At 44.7% G+C, this 20,625-nt stretch overlaps 3 protein-coding genes across 7 annotated transcripts; 1 reads left to right on the forward strand and 2 right to left on the reverse strand.

Annotated features, from left to right (window-relative positions):
• Window positions 1-3,444: 3,444 nt before the first annotated feature.
• On the reverse strand, window positions 3,445-8,222 carry nrros (negative regulator of reactive oxygen species). Of its 2 annotated transcripts, none has more exons than XM_020647099.3 (3): window positions 7,662-8,222; window positions 6,214-6,328; window positions 3,445-5,471 (listed from the first exon to the last, which is right to left on the reverse strand). In XM_020647099.3, the coding sequence occupies exons 2-3, from the start codon at window positions 6,313-6,315 to the stop codon at window positions 3,522-3,524; spliced, it is 2,052 nt and encodes a 683-aa protein (XP_020502755.1). In that variant the 5' UTR covers window positions 6,316-6,328; window positions 7,662-8,222; the 3' UTR covers window positions 3,445-3,521. The 2 variants fall into 2 exon arrangements, with proteins under 2 accessions (XP_020502755.1, XP_020502756.1); XM_020647100.3 differs by having other exon boundaries at window positions 6,214-6,331; window positions 7,662-8,221.
• A 2,942-nt stretch (window positions 8,223-11,164) lies between these two features.
• On the reverse strand, window positions 11,165-14,248 carry fbxo45 (F-box protein 45). Its single transcript, XM_020647080.3, has 3 exons — window positions 13,747-14,248; window positions 12,162-12,518; window positions 11,165-11,961 (listed from the first exon to the last, which is right to left on the reverse strand). The coding sequence occupies exons 1-3, from the start codon at window positions 14,074-14,076 to the stop codon at window positions 11,776-11,778; spliced, it is 873 nt and encodes a 290-aa protein (XP_020502736.1). The 5' UTR covers window positions 14,077-14,248; the 3' UTR covers window positions 11,165-11,775.
• A 502-nt stretch (window positions 14,249-14,750) lies between these two features.
• On the forward strand, window positions 14,751-19,113 carry fam168b (family with sequence similarity 168 member B). Of its 4 annotated transcripts, none has more exons than XM_020647081.3 (7): window positions 14,751-14,910; window positions 16,314-16,391; window positions 16,494-16,577; window positions 16,916-17,058; window positions 17,148-17,346; window positions 17,717-17,841; window positions 18,030-19,113. In XM_020647081.3, exons 2-6 carry the CDS (start codon window positions 16,322-16,324, stop codon window positions 17,827-17,829), a joined length of 609 nt encoding a protein of 202 aa, XP_020502737.1. In that variant the 5' UTR covers window positions 14,751-14,910; window positions 16,314-16,321; the 3' UTR covers window positions 17,830-17,841; window positions 18,030-19,113. The 4 variants fall into 4 exon arrangements, with proteins under 4 accessions (XP_020502737.1, XP_065805154.1, XP_020502738.1 ...); XM_065949082.1 differs by lacking the exon at window positions 18,030-19,113 and adding an exon at window positions 17,950-17,966; XM_020647082.3 differs by having other exon boundaries at window positions 14,772-14,910; window positions 16,252-16,391.
• The last annotated feature ends 1,512 nt before the right edge of the window (window positions 19,114-20,625 follow it).

Below are 20,625 nucleotides of genomic sequence, written 5' to 3' on the forward strand. Positions count from 1 at the left end.
CTGGGAGCTGAACGTCACCTTGCTCATCAAGAAAGGACAGCAGAGGATGCGGCTATGGCTCAGTTGGTAGAGTCGTTGCAGGGTTCGAGCCCCAGCTGAGCAACATGTCTGTTGTGTCCTTGGGCAAGACACTTAACCCTGAATTGCTCCCACTTCTTCGGTGTTGGTGTATGAATGGATTAGTTACTTCTGATGGATGATACTACATAGCAATCACTACCATCAGTGTGTGAATGGGTGGGTGTGATATGTGGTGTAAAAGTGCTTTGAGTAGTCGGAAGACTAGAAAAGCGCTGTATAAGCTCAAGTCTATTACCATTACTTCCTGCTGCAGCTGAAGAAGTTCAACCTGCCAAAGACCATGATGGTTCACTTCTACACTGCCATCCTCCTTCACAGTCTGCTACACTGCAGCGCAGCATCCGCTCTGCTGAGAAGCTGCCATCTCTCACACCTCCAGGACCCTGAGGCGTGCAGGTAAGATTGTGGCCGACCCCTCTCTGGGTCTGGGACATGTGGTCTATCACCCTCTGCTGTCAGCCTGATGAGCAATGAGGTGATGCAGGCTGTGCAGAGAGAGGGGTCTACACTCTGATGTTTGTCATCTTTAGGAGCCCCCCCACACACGATCACACTCTGACGCTCTTCCTGTCCAAACGTCCGCCACCGCAGAGCACCACGTCTGACTCCTCCCTGTCATCACAGCACCAAGGGTTAAGAGGAAGTGGAGTGTTGCAAACAGCCTTCTGAGGAACTTCCTGCATGTCAGCACTCAGAAAACCATTTTTCACATGTTTCAGCAGCACCTCAATAACACCCCCAGCTCAACTAACCCCTGATCTTTGACCCTGTAAACTCTGTTTACATTAGGAAGGAGAGTTTAAATAAAGGAAATGTGAAAATATGTAGAGATGGAAAAGAATTTAGAGATGAGAGCAGACAGTTATTCTGACACTATAAATAACCGTCTGATGTCAGATAACATGCTGAGAAACACTTCCTCTATATCAGATTGATTTTTCCACTTGTTGACGTGTGTGTGTGTGTGTGTGTGTGTGTGTGTGTGTGTGTGTGTGTGTGTGTGTGTGTGTGTGTGTGTGTGTGTGTGTGTGTGTGTGTGTGTGTGTGTGTGTGTGTGTGTGTGTGTGTGTGTGTGTGTGTGTGTGTGTGTGTGTGTGTGTGTGTGTGTGTGTGTGTGTGTGTGTGTGTGTGTGTGTGTGTGTGTGTGTGTGTGTGAAATCAACGTTTTGTTACTTTACAGAGGAGAATCTGATGTGTCAGCTGAAGATGCTGCTTCACAGATAAACTTTCATCAGCTCGTCACGAATACTTAGACGTTTGTTTGTTTGTTTGTTTGTTTGAGCCTGTCAGCAGAAATGTTGCCTCCTTCTTCACTTTAACCCGATCTATAAACCATCAGCACCAGTTTCAGTTTGTGAAATACTACGTCAGCGTGCGACGCTGTCTCTTTAGTTGCTAACTGGACTTTTTAAATACTCACACACACATACACACACACACACACACACACACACACACACACACACACACACACACACACACACAGTTACTCTCCCACTGTGGATGAGCAGAGACTGTGTCAGTGCTCCTCCTGATGCCTTGTATCTCTCCTTCAGGTAGAGAGGGGCGGGGCCAGTTGATTTGACGTCATGCACCTAAGCAGGCGGGCGTCTCCCTCTCACTGACACAGACGGGCAGAGGCGCCTGATTGGACAACTTTGCCAAATGAAATGGACATTGCACAGGAATTATGGTGAGAAATAATGCTCGTGGCAGCTCTGACGGTGCATTTTGTGTTTTCATGTGGACGCAGATGTTTTTGAGAGCGTGTGGACTTTTAAAAAAATAACCTGCCTCCGTGTGGACTAGGTCCACAATATTTATATTTATGATTCCTAATCCGGCTGCTGAATACCTGTAGCAGCGACCTCGTGTCCTACAAACAGCAGGTGTGAGGCCTCATGTGTGTGGTTAGAAAAGTTAGAAAGCGTCCTCATGTCTGTGGTCTCTGTGTTTTTAACGTCAGATTTAAACGTCGTCTCGAGAGCAGGCAGACTTCATTTAGTTTTAAGATCTGAAGGTCACAGCGCGTTGCGTGGTTGTCTCAGCCCCTCCCCACACTTTCTTCTCTTTGGATTATTTTTTTTACTTCTGTAGAATATGTTCTGAGTTTAAACTTTTCACAGCTCGTGTGGTGTCTCTCTCTGTCTCCATGTTTAGAGCGTCGGTTTGATTATTTTAGTGAAGGACGGCGTAAACACAAGTTGTAAATATACCAGAATCTTCTCCGTACGTCAGCTTCAAACGTCGCTGAGTCATCAAATGACATTCCTCTTGGTCAACGATCTGTGATGAGGGACAAAGTGTCTTCCTCAAATTAAAATTTCTCAACTCTTGCACAACATGCTCGACCTCTTTCTGCTGCAGCTCTTTACCGTCAGAATGAAGAACATCTGGAACATCTACGAGTCTTTGTACAGACATAACTTACATACTGCTGACTCTGACATCTCCTCTTCCTCCTCCTCCTCCTCCTCCTCTCATGATGATGATGAAGTGACCCTGATGGTGTTTTCAGGTGTTCAAAGCTAACAGTCACACATCTGTAACCTCTGTCTCCAGCCCCCCTGCTGCTCTCGTTTCAACCCCTGCAGGCTCCCAGTGATCGTCCTGGTGTGTAACAGTCGGGTTTTAAGGTTTTGTCAAAGCGTCACTCGGGTTTCTCTTTTCTGTTCCAACCACCATGACCCTGAACACACCACAGTGGTATTCTGGTTACTTTCTGGTTAGGCCTTGGCGCTCTGCACGGCAACACACCGGTAATCAAGCCTCCACACTCCTGAGCAATGACACACACACACACACACACACACACACACACACACAGTAACACACACAGTAACTCACACACACCACACACACCACACACACACACGCCCCTGCTGAAGCTACCCTTTGATTGGTTACTTGTCTGCAGGTTTGCTTCAGTGCACGCGGCCTCTCTGCACAGCTGCAAGGTGCACAGCTGCAAGGTGCACAGCAGAGGAGCAGGTGTTCATGTATTTATCTGACCTGTGTGATTTTTATCTGAGCTTCAGTCATGGGAAGGAAGCCCCCCTCCCCCTCCCCCTCCTCCCCCTTCCCCTTGTCCCCCTCTCAGATACAGAACTGGGCAGTTGCTGCACATCTGAGCAAAACAGGAAATTTCATGTTTCCTCTGCTGCTTATAGAAACAGCTTGCATCACACAACTTCTGCATAAGTTCACACACACACGCACGCACGCATACACGTACACATACACGTACACACACACATACACACGCACGCATGTACACACACATCTTTACATCAGGATGATGGTCTAACCACTTTTTAACTGTCTAACGATTTACATATTAAACACTGATCATGACTTAATGAGTGTTTTTACAATAATTCCTTTTTATTTCACACGTTCAGCTGCGTTCCTCACAAACACACAAACAGGCTGATCAAGTTTCAGTAGGATGTGGGCTTCAAACATTTCTTCTTGATGGACTTTTGGAGGACTCGGGGCTTGAAGGTGAGGAGGAAAACAACTGAAGCAGCCACAAAAAGCAGACAGAAAGGAACAATGAGCAGAATCAACCACAGTAAAGATTCAGCTGCCTCCTCTGAACACAGGAACGTGTCGAAGCGCTCCACTCTGTGTGTGGCGTGGAACAGATCCTCACATCGGAGGTCTGACTGTGCGACCATGTGGACCGGCTCAAACGTCCTGAACCACTCGGTTTGGCAGCAGTTAAACGGGTTTCCTGTGAGGAAGAGCGTGTGCAGTTTGGGAGCTAACGCATTGGCCTGATCTGAGGGGATGGTGGACAGTTTGTTGTCCCTCAGATCCAGAACTCTCAGGTCCAGACTGAGGAGAGAGGGGGGGAGATGGACGAGAGAGTTTCCTGAGATGTTTAAGAACTTCAGACTTTGGAAGTGGGAGAAGTCCAAGTCTTGTGTCTGAGTGTTTCCTAACCCAAGATGCTGTAACGTCCTGCTCACACTCTCTAATGACTCGTCCACGATGAGTCCGGGGTTTTCAGAGAGATCCAAATGAGTTAAAGACAAACCGCTGAACGCTGACGCTGGAATCCTCTGCAGGTTGCATCCCTTTAAGTAAAGCTGACAAAGGGATCCAACGTCCGTCCAGTCGACACAAGCGGAGAGAGAGTCTGTGCTGTTGTCCGCTTCCTGTCCAAGGCAGACGTGGATGTTGTTAAAGCTGAGGTCCACAGACCTCAGGCTGCTCAGAGACCAGAAGAATCCAGACGGTAACAACGTGAGGGCATTCAGACTCAGGTTCAAGTAGGTCAGATTACTGAGCGCGCTCAGAGGACCTTCATCTCCGAGGATCTTGTTCAGACGGTTGTTGCTGACGTCCAGCTCGTACAGGCTGTCAGAGAAGCGCTCGGACGTGAGGTTCAAAGTCTGCAGACAGTTTGAGCACATTCGTAATCTGGACAGAGCGGACATCTTCTGCATGAACCCTCGAGGGAAGTACTCCACCTGGTTCCCCGTCAGGTCTAAAATCCGCACAGAGGAGACGTCACCGTGTAGGTTCTCGTCCCACAGCTGAGCTGTCACGTTGCTCTGCTCGTGTTTCTTCAGGTTGTAGAACTGGACGGTGGAAGAGTTCAGTAGCGTGTCGTTGTCGGCCATGTGTTGGTAGAAGCGGATTGAGTTCTGTGACAGGAAGAGGTTCTGCAGACGGCTGTGGTTTGGCAGGAAGGGGAAGAAGAGCAGTTTGTTGTTGGACAGGTCGAGGGTCTCCAGATGGAAGGAGTCGTTCAGGTCCGGTCTGGAGATGAACCACTCCATGTTGTTGTGGCTGGCGTTCAGGACTATCAGCTGGGTCATGTGGAAGTCGGTCAGACATGGCAGGTAGTTGAAGGCCAGGTTCAGTCTCTGCAGTTTGGGGTTGGAGTCGAAGGCTCCGTCGATCTCGAACATGATGTTTCTCTGCAGGTCCAGTTCTCTGAGCTGATGAAGGTCTCTGAACGATGTCTCGTCCAGTCTCTTCAGGAGGTTTCCAGAAAGATTCAGATACTCCAGAGACGTCAGGTTCTGGAGGAGAGAGCCCGCCATCTCGTCATCGAGTTCGTTCACAGACAGATCCAGGACTCGTAGCCGGGGCAGAGTCTTTAATGCTTGGCTGGTTTCTTGATATCCCATATGAAGGACGTTATTTGCTAAGTTGAGGTTTTCTAAGAGTTTAGACTCTTTGAAAGTGTTCGATTGTAAAGTCTCCAGACGGTTGCAGGCTAAGCTCAGAGTGCTGAGTGAGGGGTAAAGGAGCAGAGAGTCGTCCTGTAGTGATCTCAAGAGGTTGAAGTTCAGCTGAAGCTCCTCTGTGTGCTCGGAGAGTCCTGCAGGAACACAGAAGAGCTCCTTCCTGTCGCACAGAGCCGTCCTTTGGACCTGCAGAGGAAACGCACAGCACAGAGGTTTAGATCAGACTTTTGGCAACCACGTGTTTTTAAACCATCCAATCTCATTTTATGATTGACAGCATCAAAAAGGACTTTGAGTCATTTTTTAAACTAAAAGCAGCCGAGAGAGAACGATGCTATTATGTAGCTAATGCAAGCAAGATCAGAGTTTACTGAACCAAACCGGACCAGGTCTATGGCCACACGCCCTCCAGAGGAAACTTTTAATGTCCATATTATTTCAGTCTCTACCCAAAGCTCAAGCCCAAGATAGACCTTCAGTTCCTTCTTCACCACGACGGTTCGGTATAACACCCGCATTCCCGCCAACGCTCCATCCTACCCTCACTGTGATACTTAAACTCCTTCACTTAGAGCAGAGACTCACCCCCCAACCAAAATAATGAAGTCATTTTGTCGTTTCCTCATGAAAAACCCTCTCAGAGCGTCCAAACCAAACCACAGAGCTCCTCAGAACTCAGGAAGCTCCACTCTGATTGGCTGATCAAATGTGAACTTGTTAAATGTTAAAATGGGATGTTTGGATGTTGCAGATGAACCAAAGTCTGAAAAGTTCAACACTCTGCACTTTTTGTAATGTTTCTCTTTGGCACATTGACGGATCACTTCCTTCTTTTGCTTCCTGATGAGGCAAAGTGGGAAACATCTGAACACACCCCATGTGGCGCTTCCTGCAGGACGTTCACACGGACATCTGGATGTAACCTCACCTGCTGACATGGACTGGGTTGTGGGTGACCACAGACCAGCGTCAGGAGACGCCACAGGTGGACCAGGCAGAGCGGGAGGGGCGTGAACCTGAGGACGAGCATCTTAACATCCTCACTGCTGAGAAAGAGAGGGGGGGAGAGAGAGTGGGGGGGAAGGGGGGGAGAGAGAGAGAGAGGGAGAGAGAGAGGGAGAGAGAGACGGAGAGAGAGAGAGAGAGAGAGTGGGGGGGAAGAGAGAGGGAGAGAGAGAGGGGGGCAGGGAGGGAGAGAGAGAGAGAGAAAGAGAGAGAGGGGGAGAGAGAGAGAGGGGGGAGGGGGGAGAGAGGGAGAGAGAGAGAGGGGGGCAGGGGGGGAGAGAGAGACAAAGATTATGATGTGTTAGTGATCAGTCGTGCGTCTCTTCAGTAAAAATAATTTGGAGACGCCCGTCGTCTTCTGAACCTCCAGCATGGATCAGGTTAACGTCGCGTTGAGACAGGGAGATGAATCTAGGTGACGTTTGATTGATGAGAACTATCAGTTGAACTGAACTCTTTCAGATTCTAAAGATGAACTCCTCTCTCTCGCTCTCTCCCTGTGGGCGTGCAGCTCATCTCGTCCTGGCAGGGTGGAGTCGTTGTAAAGCTTTATGCACGTTTTGTTTCTGTAGCTCCTTCAGATGTTCAATATGTTAATATTATATATATATATAAAAATAAATGTTTTTACGGGAAACGCCTCGAAAGCTCAAACTGGAAACTAAACATCAAACTCAGAGCTGCTTTATATGAATCTAAGAAAAACGGGCCCCTCAGAGGAGAAGATGTTGGTCCTCAGAACGTGCAGTCAGTCAGTCAGTGTGTGTGTGTTTTAAAGTGATCTCTAAATAAAGTTGACCTTTAACCTTTTTACACTAACTTATTTTAATTATTTTGACCAAAGAGGACGAGTGAGTTCATGATCAGCTGTTTGTCTTTAAATAATAAATCTGTTTCCTTCTTTTAAAGGATTTTCTCTCTCTTTGTCCTCTTGAATTCCTCTTCATCTTTGAAGAAGTCATTTCTCTTATTTAATCCATCTTTGTCTTTGATTCTTTAAGTTTGATCAGCAAGCGCTTGGTGTCGGCAGCGAGACGTTCAGAGACTCTCTGGATGTGAAACAGATGCTTTGTAAGAAATATTAAGGACTAATATTCTAGAATAATAAAAATCACGTTTCAAAAAATAAAGCATGATTCTAAAATACTCAAAAACAAACTGAAGCCAAATGAAGAATCTGCAGCGCTCAGGGAAAATGTAAATATTTCACCTGTCACTGACTTTTAATGAAACATGTTCACTAACACTCTCCATTAACTCATCAGCTGTTAACGTCTGTCTCCTTCCTTCACAGATCTCAGCTGGTGCAGATATAAAACATGGTCAAGCGTTCAGAGTCAGTCTGCAGCAGGCGCTCGGTGCATTACTCACTCTGGTAGTTAGCAGTAGATTTCCAAAGCCTCGGTCGGTTGATCCTCTGACCATTTCGCTGGTGGATTCGGTCCTGCAGAGCGACTTTGTGCTCTGGGATGTTCACCCGCTCTCGACGCTCTTCTTACTACTCACGGAAGCAGCAGCAGCAACGGAAGCCGAGTCACATGGACACGCTGCAACCCGAGAGAGGTTCTCAGGCCGGGGCCACAGGAAGGAGCGAGCAGCACATGACACAAACACTACTGTGAACACTGATCGCACAACTCACACCACAAAAACCAGCCTGAACACACACACACCCTTCACACCCATCAGACAACCTGCTGCAGAGGAAACCAGCCGACACACGCCCTTCCTGCTGATCCTCAGCCTGACTCTCAAACACACACACACTCACACACTTTGTGTGTGGGTATAAACTCATAGAGGGTCCCCATGGTCCTGGTCCTGGTTTAGTCACAGAACCATCAGATTAGTGCAGCCCTTTGTGAGAGGTCAAAGTGAATGTGTTAATAAGTGAACATCAGGGTCTCGTATCTACACTTTCTTTAATCTGTGTTTGAGGCGGCGTCTCCTCAGCAGGGTCCCCGGGTGGCAGGAATCAGGAATAAGAATCAGGAAGTGATGGTGCCTTCTTCCTTCCTGGTTTCACACAGATCATTTCCACCTCTCACTTCTGACTTTGTTGTAAGTTACAGGGGCTAATGGACTGTGTGATCTGGTTTGGATCATGGATCACAGACATCATGTCATTCTCACTGCATGCTCTGAAGTCTTTAGTTTGCGTTTCTTTCCTTCACCTTCTTGTTTTTGAAGCTATCGTAGAGCCAATGTTTTCCATATGTGGAGCAGAGGCCGGAGGTAAGACGTTGCTGTGGACCTCCCTCCCTGGAGATGTCAAGCAGGCAAACTCAGAATCCTCTTTTAAATCACTTCTCAAACCCCCCTCAGCCCTCATCCACTAAGCTCCACACCCAGTCACTAGTCAACTGCCTGCAGGATATTAAAACCTGGATGTCTTCTAACCTCCTCAAACTCAACAGCATCAAGACTGAGCTCATGGCTGTGGCCCCCAAGGCACTGCTCAAGAAGGTTGGAGATCTCCTCCTCGCTGTGGTTAGACTGCTCCATCCGCCCCTCACCGAGGTCCGCAACCTTTACTACTGTAAAGCGTCCTTGGGTTTCTTGAAAGGAGATTATCCATCCATCCAGAGTTGGTTTCTGACTGGTATCTACATTCTCAGAAAGTTTTTAAACTTCACAGTTGACACTAAAGTAACCGTTCAGTGAACATCTGAAGTTTCTTCTTCATTGTGCACACATTTCTACATTTATATTAAAACGTTTTAAAGATGAATATCCTCCACCCTCCTGACCTTCACCTTAAACATGCTCAGGACTCTCTCTGAGGTGTCAGATTAACATGCAGAGGAGGAACTCTGCCCTCTGCTGGAAACAGGATGTACTGCACAGCAATCACAGGAAAGCTCAAAGGCTCAGCACTAAATGATCATTTTACACTTTTAAACAAACCCTGACACGTCTGCACATCAGAACGGTCCCTTCAACTCTCTGAATGTCCTGACATACAAACCACTGCTCCACATCTTAAAGTCAGCTATGGATATTTATAATATGTACAGAGACACTCAAGAGACGTGTAGCGTACCTGCACAGGTGTGAATACAGAGACACTAAAGAGACATGTAGCGTACCTGCACAGGTGTGACTACAGAGACACTAAAGAGACGTGTAGCGTACCTGCACAGGTGTGTGTACAGAGACACTAAAGAGACGTGTAGCGTACCTGCACAGGTGTGTGTACAGAGACACTAAAGAGACGTGTAGCATACCTGCACAGGGGTGTACAGAGACACTAACTATTTGAGTGCATGCTTGTATTTTTTTTTCTCTTCCTTTTTTTTCTATACCCCTATTCCTATTTTTCTCCTTCTTCTTTCCTTCATTCCATTTTTCTTTTCTTTTCTTTATTATTATTATTTTTTCTTCTCCTCCTTTTTCTTCTTTCTATATATATTATCTTTTTTTTTTACTTCAGTCATTGTGTGATGCAGGGGTGCCCCTGTCTCAGTTGCCCCCAGACCCTGCGGAGGGGGCCAGCTGATAGGGTCGCCTACTGCTACCCTCCCGCCAAGCTTGAACAACCCCCAGACCTGATGTTTGTGTTGGTGCTCGGAGGTATCATCTGATTAATTTCTTTAAGGCACAGTATTTTTATCATTGCAATTGTTTTTTTTTTTATGTATTTGTATATTTTTGCATTTGTTATTATTATCGTTGTCCTGAAGTCTATCCTTCTTTTAACCTTAGTGTTTAGAGATACAACACTGGACCACTGAGAGGATGGAGGCACCAGGAGGGTCTAGAAAGCATATTCAAAACAAAGGGAAAGAAGAAAACTAGAATAACTGAAGAATGATAAAATTTAAAAAAACAAAAAAAGTGGGTAATGGACCATCAATTGTGTTCCAGTGTATTGTGTTGTTGGGTTATGTGTTGATGACAGTAATATAAATAGCGCAGATCATATTGTAGTAATAATAATGTAATTTGTCCAGATTGTTTGAGTATGATTTGCTAGTGTATCATTTTAATTCTCATTATCTTGCCTTCTTCACCCCCCTCAACATACCACTAATACCAGAAAAAAAGAAAAATTATAATAATGATAGTAAAAAAAAAAAATAATAATAATAATAATAATAATAATATATATATATATATATATATATATATATATATATATATATATATAAAGCAAGAGAGCGATAAAAAAAATAATAATATTGAATAATGGTAAATAACAGAGATAATATCAATATTGGAAGCAATTGTTACAGGAGTGTACAGTAGTAATTATGATAATAATATTAAAAGAAAAAAAAACAGCAAAGGTTTGTTGGCACAAGGTGATAGCAGTAGTAATTATAATTATAAGAGAAAGAGAAAATACATAAATAATTAATAAAGCAAGGCAACTAAAGAAAAGCAGACAATCATCTGGATTGGAGAAAGAGAAAGAGAAAGGAAAGAGAAAATAAATAAATAAAATAAAAAGAAGTGCATGAAAAATGAGAGTGGCTGTGATGAGAATTTATGATGATGAATATGATTTGAATATAAGGGGGGAGAGGAAATAAATCAATAAATAGGTCATAATAAAATGGTGGCTAAAGACAATAATAATAATAATAATAATAATAGTAATAAAAAAAGATTAAATTTGATGGCAAGAGGAAAATAAATTCATAAATAAGTTGTGATAGTTATACAGAAAGGAAACAAACAAAAAAAAGAGGTTGTGTGTCTTTATGTGTGCGTGTGTGCGTGTATGTATTTGTATGAGTCTATATTTGTGGTAGTGAATATCAGGGGTTTGAACTATGTTGTTCAGGAAGTAGTGAGGTGAGACACTAACGAGACGTGTAGCGTACCTGCACAGGTGTGAATACAGCGACTCAAACATGAAACCATCCTGATCCCGTGGCACCATGTAGACTTTATTTTCAGGCCGTATAACCACACAGAATCTTAAGTACCATCGATAAAAGCAAGAAATAAATAGTGTGTAATACTAGAAGAGCACATTAAAAAGGACGCACGTTAACATGATACAGGTATACTTGACACCATGAGAGGACAGGTGTGTTCAAATGGCAGCTGTTACACATTTCATGCACATCCTGCACACCACTGTAAAGTGGTAGATATACTCTCTAACAGCAGGGGGCGATAGTTTGGCTTCTAATCACTTTTTAATGGGTTATAGATTGAAATGGCGTCTCATAGTGTAGTTTGGCCTTTGTCTCCATGTGTTCACCTGAAGGTCATGACTTTAAATAAAAGGTCACCTGTCCTGTGGATACATCAGTCCAGCAGCTAAAATGTAGGAGAGAATATTCCCACATTTACATCAGTCCCTAAACACTCCTGCTCCCTTGAGTCTGTCCACATTGTGACTCCTGATGTGGAGCTGCAGGAGACGGACGCTTCTCTGTGTTTGTGACAACAACGACCATGTTTACAATCAGTTCAACAAACATCAGTCCTCCACACGCCAGAGGCCTGTTAGTTCAAGCGTCCTGTTCTTCTACCCGTCCAGAGGCCTCCCCAGGTACACCATGGTGACTTCAGTGTTGCCGTACACTGCAGACACAGCAGGGAACAGGCAGGCTTTGGGAAGTCCCCGAAACGCAATTCCAAGAAACTCAAAGCCTCTCTCGAAAGCTAACGTCTTGTCGTCCATGTCCAGGATCACTCGTATTCTCTCGCCGATCTGTGAACGTGCACAGTCACAGGCCAAAGGTCAAAGTACAGAAAGGATACACTAAGATACAACATGTTTGATCTGACACAGGCTCGAGACTCTAACCATCGGAGCTTTAAAACACGTACACATGAAATGACCGAGTCTTCTATGTTTGTTGCCATGATAACAAACAGGTATCGGTATTATAACTAGAATCCTAGTCTTACCTGATATTTGGGTGCGTTGTTACACTGCGGGAAGCTGCCGTTGACCTCCCCGTTGTGCAGCAGGTTGTTGTCGACCAGGTTCCAGCCCCAGCTCTGGTCGTCGCTGCCCAGCAGAGCCACGTAGCCCTGACATTGCATGGACGCTCGCTTTGTTGCGATGCCGATCACCGCCACCGTACCCAGAGGGCCCTCCCACCAGATCTCCCAGGCATGCCTCCCCTCCGAGAAACCGATCTTTCCTCGCGCTCCGTCCGTGCTCTGGGCGATGGGGTTACGGTGGAGGGTGAAGCCATTCTTCTTCACGTAAACATTGCGGGAGCAGTCGTGGGAGCTCAGCGCGTGCTGGTACGCCTTCAGCTGGAGGGAGAGAGAGAGGACGCCAACACTGCCATGTGGTCAAACAGGATATACAGAGCACACAGCCAATGAGAGAACAGCTATGAAGCCTCAGCATTGTTTCTGTTACGGCGTTTGGACCGGAGGGTGGATGGGTATTACTCCAGCTGACTCACAGGTGACCCTTCTTTAGAGCACCGCTACCTGTGAACACTCAGTGTTCAGTGCTGGGTGATTGATGTGTGATTAATGTCACAGTCACTGTCATCAGACGTATAATGCTAACCAAGCTAGTGCTAATTATCACTTTTTACTATGCTCCACACTCCATATATGGTCACTTCTGGCTCCAAGAATCCAAGATGGTGAAATCAGAAGTAAACAAACTAATGGATGACATCATCAGGGCTTCATGCATCACTATCTGTCCTCCGATGTGTCACTACGAGATGCACCAGAGCGCTACAGAGAGCAGTCAACGTGAGACAATCATTTCAATGTTGAATCAGGTGTGACGAGAAAGGGAAGCGTGGTGTGCTGAGAGCTGTTAGTGATGCTGTCATCCTGCATATCTCTAAGGACATGGAGCTCATATAAACAGAGGAGGTGTGCCTCACCTGTCCTTTAGCTGCAGGTTACTTTATTAATAAAAGAAGTAGAGCCAAGCGATGTGACCTTTTTCGTCTTAATCCCCCCCCCACCCAAAGAAAAAGACAAATAAAAACGACTAAAAACAAGTTCCTCTTGAATTATATCAATGGACCCAAATCAAAGTGAACAAGTTGGTTTCAGGGTTCAGCAGTGGAAGAGCTCATGTGGCCCTATGAGTTTTATGGTTCTTGATGGAGCCAGGATGCACACTGTCCCTTTAAGAGATTCTATTAAACCTGCTCTCTGTTCCATATAAAGTGCACTGTGACGTCATGATAATCAATAACAGAATATTGGTTCTGATAATCAGACAGACACTTCTCCACTAAACCCCATTAAAGAATCTGCCCATTTAACCTCGGTATCAACACACAAGTCATTGGTTCAATCTTGTGAGTTATTGTGATTAATAAAGTGAGTATGGTCTGCTGAAGTATTTTATAATCCTGTCACTGGTGGATCATCCTGCTCTCAGACAGCTGATTTATACTCATTATTATGACACTTTCTGACTGTTCTAAAGAGCGTCACTAAACACGCACGTATCTGACCCGGGTGTGTCATTAACCACAGCCGAGTTACTTCATGGTGGATCTACCTTTCCCTTGTAGGTGGGCAGGTTGCACAGGATGTCGGAGCGCAGAGCTTCATCGGTCAGAGTCCGGGCGGAGAGGCTGCGCCACACCTCGCTGTTTTCATCCGCCAGGATGTTGTTCCAGTGCCAGCAGACCAGCGAGCACCGCATCAGGTCCAACATCTCCAGGTAGGAGAACACATGCTCCAGGACCCGGGCTGGCAGCCTCCCGGCTACCCCTGCGCCTCCTCCGGCTGAAGCAGAGTACGGAGAGCCGGCGGAGCTGCAACCGGCCGCCGCTGCTGCTGCGCCCAGACAAGAGGAGCCTCCCCCTACGACGGCCGCTGCAGACATTTTACCCCGCTGATTACCGAGCACACAGGCCACCGGAGAGCTGAACCGAACACCGAACAGTCTGATCTAATACACGTTAAACAAAAACATTTTACCTGTAAATAAATCACATACAGAAGCAAACTGTGAAATCACTACAGTATGGAGCCCACTCTCCACACTGCAATGGCTGAATGGACGATGCGTCAAGGTCCTGAAAGGTCAAAAACACTGAATGTACAGCTGCTGAAATAAATACTGGATTATCATGTGTCAGTGTTATTGAATCAAAGTGATAGATATTATCAGATAAATATGTTATTTGGTTATTTGTAAATTATCAGATTGAGGAGATCTGCAGTTTTAGTTAAATCTATTTTATCACCTTTCAGGACCTTGAAGCTAACATTATTATGAGCTCATGGTTAGCATGTTAGCAGGATATCAGTCCGTGCTGTTGTCGTTTAATCTATTAAATATAGAAAATAACATCTTAAACGTTAGAATGTCTATAAATATATTTTTTTTATTAAAAGATAATTTGATCTGACCCGTAAATAGAAGATGTGGGGGATGATTAATCATTATCTCACAGACGTCGCAGAAAAATAAAAGAATAAAAAAGATTTTACATTTTTATTTAATTATATTTTAGCTTGTAAAGGTCAATTACACAATAAAGAGTGATTCTTAATTAAAAATGTGTCGATGACAGTTTGTTTTCGTGGACCAGTTGGGCTCAACCGGAAGTCACGTAGTACACTTAAGAGTTCAGTGAAGCATCTGGGAGCAAAACACCAGTTAGCTAAATTTCATTGAGCATCAGAGAGCAGAGGAGGCTAATATACACCCACAGTGAGTGTTTTTATTCTCTGTATATTTAAATACATGACGTGTGAGTTCATCTGTGGTGATGTCGAGAACATAGGTTGGGACAGGCGGTGCAGCAGCTGTCTCTCTGACTGCCTGTCTGTCTGTGTGTGTTTGCCGGGCAGTGCGGCCTGCTCTCTGTCTGTCTGTCTGGGGACACACAGGTGAGCAGCAGGTCAGTGGACATCATGTACCTGCTCGGTATTCTCCGTTAGCATCACAACAGCGGAGTGTGATGCTAGTCAGGCTCATTTAAATCATTGTGCTTAAAGGGGACAATCTTTATCCCTGCAGGTAACATGTCACCTTTATAAAAAACACCAGCTTCACCTGCTGACACAATTAGGCCCTTTTTTAAAAACATAATTATTAATCTGCAGCTCCAGTAGTGTTCACTAATCAATACTTAAAGATCCACTCAGTGAGATGTGTAGAGAGTGAAATGATAAAGGTATCTTACTATCTGATCAGAAATTAAGGAAACATGCTATGTTGAAGTGCTGGCTTCTCTGACAACAATGCAGCAGTCAGTATGTCCTCCTTCTAACTTTAGATTCTGCTCCTGAATGATCTGGATTTGTTTGGACCAGAGAAGAGAGGCGGTTTTAAGGCACCCCCACACGGCCGTTTTGGACGCCCCTCGGTTTGTCAGATATGAGAGCAGTTATCAGGTCAACAGGTGTTGCAGCGATGGAAGCGGGCAAGAGAAGTGGTTCAGATAGAAGTGATTGTACCCGACCTAAAAAGCCTCTGCATGTTTCTAATAAGCTCCACGAGCAGAAACGTGCTCAAACTAGGATCAATATTGGAGATGCTTTTGAAAAATGGAGAGAGGTTAGAACACAGAAAGGTTTACAGACCCATGCAGAGCTGGATAAACACTGAAGCTTCAGTGTCCACCACATGGTGCCCTGCTCTCTACAATGTTTAGAATCTGGATGTATCTGACCTACGCAGTTAGTTTATATTTAATTAAATCCAATGTTGATCTTTTATATTTTACACTATTATCTAAACTAAAAACTCTTCTTAAAGAACACTGAAGGCAGAAAATCAAATGTTTGGTGGGTTTTCAAAGTGTTTATATTTTCTGAGTCTTATCTCTCCTGTAACGTTCACTGATCCGTTTGTCCGAATGTCCCAGTTTTTATGTTTTAAAAACTATTAAAAGATTAATATAAAAAGGTCATATCGTCTTTAATGAACCTGTTCTGTTCATATTAAATCTTTCATTTGAATATTTGTCTGAACTGAAATAAGTGTATCGTCTGTCCATTTAAATGAAGAGATAAAGTGTTATGTTTAAGATTCATGTGGATTTATCAGCAGAACACGGGATGTTTTAGGAGCTGTGACCTTTGCATTCATCAGTCTGTGTCTGTGAACAGGCGCCATAATGAACCCCGTGTACAGCCCTGCACCAACAGGGGTCCCCTTCACCAACACCAAGGGTCTCAGCTACCCAGGTACGAGTCTCACTTAGTTAACTTCACAAAGTACACCTGGATATCCCGGGCTATAGATATATAAAACGTTGAGATGATTTTGTTCTGTGTTTGGTCGCTCAGCTGGATTTCCTGTCGGCTATGCAGCAGCTGCTCCTGCGTACAATCCGAACGTCTACGCCGGAGCAAACCCCGCCTTCCCCAGCGGTGAGTCTAGTCCTGGTGGAAGCCCTTAAGAGGTGGTCTGGAGTCATGTCATTAAAGACTCATGGGTCATCACAGCTTCATTTGTTACTTAACAGGAAGTGTGTTAGTTTTACGCCTGTGTTTAAATGACGGGTACTGAAGCTTTATAAAGTTCTTCAGGCGGCTGCAGCGAGCGCAAGTTAATCTGCACTCTATGATCCTTCAAAATAAAATGACCTGATTATGACTAAGACTTAGATATGGTTAATGCTGTCAAACAGGTTTGATTGAACTAGAATGACATCATAGTTTATCACCTCCATCATTATCTGAACTTCTGTTCCTTCTCCCCCCGGCAGGTTATGCTCCAGGTACTCCTTTTAAAATGTCCTGCTCCCCCAACACGGGGACTGTCCCCCCGTACTCTTCCTCCCCCAGCCAGTACCCCGCTGCTGTGTACCCGGTCCGGAGCACCTACGGGCAACAGAGCCCCTACGCACAGGTGAGAGTGTGAGATACCTGTCTCTATGTAATACAGGTGTTCCAAAGAGTGACCTGTCATGTGACCTGTGATGTGTTTCTGTGCTTCAGGCACTCATACCTTCACAACAGCAGGGCGCTTACTACACACAGCCTCTGTACGCTGCTCCGCCGCATGTCATCCACCACACCACCGTGGTCCAGCCCAATGGGATGCCTGCAGCCATGTACGCTCCCTCCATCGCTCCGCCCCGCCCCAACGGTGTCGCCATGGGGATGGTAGCCGGCACTACCATGGCCATGTCGGCAGGTGAGTTGACATATTTAAAGAGATGTGTTGGCTTCTGTGAAGTCACTTTGTGTGTGTGTGTGTGTGTGTGTGTGTGTGTGTGTGTGTGTGTGTGTGTGTGTGTGTGTGTGTGTGTGTGTGTGTGTGTGTGTGTGTGTGTGTGTGTGTGTGTGTGTGTGTGTGTGTGTGTGTGTGTGTGTGTGTGTGTGTGTGTGTGTGTGTGTGTGTGTGTGTGTGTGTGTGTGTGTGTGTGGTATGAAAGGAAATCTTCATCTACTAATAGTTTAAAAGTTTGTTGCCATGACGACGGCCCTAATCAGCCTCATTTGTTCTTTGAAAATGTCACTTAAACCAAACTTGTGTTTGTCTTGTTGCTCTCTTTGTCTCTCAGGAACGTTGTTGACGTCTCCCTCACCAGCGCCCGTTGCCCCCCACCAAGTCACGATGCCCACATATCGGCCCCCTGGAACCCCCAGCTACAGCTACGTGCCCCCCCAGTGGTGAACAGAGGGAGGAGTGAGTGTGAAGTTTACTGTTTTTATAGAAACATCCCCCTCGTCTTTCTTTGGTCTAACCTGAACTCAAAGAGTCTGAAAGCTAACGACTTAAATCTTCTCTCTGCAGCTCTGATTGGTCGATAGGCATTGTGTGTTTGAGTCTGCAGCTCTGATTGGTCGATATGCATTGTGTGTTTGTGTCCGCAGCTCTGATTGGTCGATATGCATTCACAATCTCCTCCAGTGTTTGTGGCTCTCGGTGAGGACCGCCCTGCCAGCGTCTGCACCGCTTACTCTTCTTCCAGCATAATGTGAATCTAAACCCAACTCCATTCAGACAGGAGGGGGTGGAGAAAAGTCCCATCACCCCACCCCCTGTTCAGCGCCAGCACCTCCTCCACCTGCTGCATCTCTCACCTCCAACAGCACCGCCTCCATGTGGACAATCTGCAGGTTTTGATCGCCTCATCAGAGAAAAGGGAGTTTGTTTTTTTTATGATTTGTGGAAACGTCTGAGGTTGAATGCATGTGTATTTATCGATATACGACGTACCGCTCGCTCAGACTACCTGCTGCGACAGATGCAAACTAAAGGCACACATCCAAAGGAACTAAACATTAATAATCTGCAGAGCTAAGTCAGTGAGCATGTCGACAAACCTTTGTTCATGCAAACACACTCACAGACACACACAGACACACACACAAGCTGTGCTACATTCACGTCTCTGTGTTCTTAATAAGCTATGCTCAGTTTTGATTATTTGTCAGATCTGTCTGTATTTTAGAAAAGGATCATTCCAGCGCTCTGTCACTCTGCGTTTGATTGCTTCTGCCTGTCAGACGTCTCACAGAAAGAACGTCAACTTCTGCTGAAGTGATATCAACGTATTCTGAATGTGAGAGTAAGGTTGATGGGGAATGAGGAGAGGGAGATGTTGGAAAGAGGAATGAAAGAAGAGGAATGATAGAGTGTGAATGTGTTCAAGATGAAAGTGGAGCCGTGCAGAACGAGGTGTGGAGAATCTCTGACCTGATTAATGGTCACTTATTAGTCAGGTGTGACGCTCTCCATCATTAAAGCTAAATGTGGAAACTGTTTGTGAAAATCACTACTGAAGCAGGCTCCGCCTCCATCGCTCGCTGTTTGCCCTCCAGGCTCAGCGTTCTTGTATCACGTCTGCAGACATCGTCGCCTCCGTTCAATAACATGCAAATGTTATTTTTGTGGTTTTGGTTCTTGTTTTGTATTCTTAAGAAAGACCAAAAATAAAAACAAATATTAGAAGAATCTTTGTTTCTCCGTGTCCTTGTTCAGTCAAGATAACGCAGAAAAACATGAAAACATCTGAGATTAAAGAGAACATCAGTGAGGATGTTAATAATTAAGTAATAAGTGAGGAGGTTAATAATCCCTCTGAAAGTCATCAAGTTGCTCACGACCACCGAGCAGACCCTCCATCCAGTCGAGTGGATTCTTGATCACGTTTCAGCAATAAGAGCTTCTCGACAAAGAGACGACCAACAGGTCAGCGTTGGAGGAATGTCATCATAATACCGCACATTTCAAACTTCAATATGATGCCAGAAAACACAAATATCCATGTTTGTTACCACAGCAACAAAAGAAGTCCTAGACACCTCTGTGCAATTCACAGCGTGACAGAATATTTTTAAATTATTTTCACAACTAACAAAACAAACAGGAAGTTTGAACAGTAATAAAAACGTGAAGATGACATCATCAATAATGGCCAACCAGAACTAAAAACATTGATGACCCAGAGTCTAAAGAAACCAAAACAAAGTCACAGAAGATACATCAAATAAAGATATGTGAATCAAAGAGGCAGCTTTACAGCAGAACATCCCACAGTAGTTCACATTATTATTATTATTATTATTATGTAGTTGTTCAGCGCTTCTTTCTTTCCTGAGCTGGAAACATCATCACACTGACTTTAAAGAGGAGTGTCATCGCCCTCATTCCAAGCCTCCTCCATCTGATCCAGTAGCCTTCAGGATCATCTGTCCAGTCTGTAAGTGCCGGGCTGAGATATCTTAACGCGGAATTGTTAGATAATTTATTCCTCCTGCACTCCGGTCTGATCGTAAATGTAGATTTTTAAAAGCTTCAGTACTTTTTGTCACAATGAAGATTTATGCTTTAAAAACATGTGGTTTCAAAAGGTATCAATCTATCACAAATGAAGACAACCTCTGTCTCCTTTCATGTTTTTATTTCATTACATGTTTTTTTTTTCTATCAGACAAAAAATGAAATTAATTATTTTGTTCTTAAAATGTTTGGCTTGCTAAAATGTGTTAAACATGATAAAAAAAAACAGATGTTATAACTGGAATGTGTCTGTGCTTCACTTTGCCCTACACACACAAAGTTAGAAAAACAACAACAACAGACTGGCAGACGGGTAAAGAGAGTTCAATATAAATATATATTAGGAGTAAAAACATGAACTCATCCTCTCTTCATTAGAAGCCTCAGTAGAAGAAGAAGAGACGTTTACATCCTTTAATTTCTCCTCTCAAATCTCCTTCATTTGAAACAATCATTTAACCCTTGCCTGAAGAGGGCGCTGTTACGCTTTACACTGTACAACCTGCCGGAATTGTTTTAGAAGAAGAAGACTTCCCGGCATGCAGCTCGGCGCGCGAAGTTCTAACATTTATGTAGTTTTTCATCTGATATTCATCGTCACTGTTAGAGTGAAATATAAGTTTTAAATGGTTAAATTAAGAAGTGAGTGTGACAGTTAAACATTTAAAGCTCCTCTGCGCTCCG

The sequence above is a fragment of the Labrus bergylta genome, chromosome 20 (assembly GCF_963930695.1).
Source record: "Labrus bergylta chromosome 20, fLabBer1.1, whole genome shotgun sequence".
Classification (NCBI taxonomy): domain Eukaryota; kingdom Metazoa; phylum Chordata; class Actinopteri; order Labriformes; family Labridae; genus Labrus; species Labrus bergylta.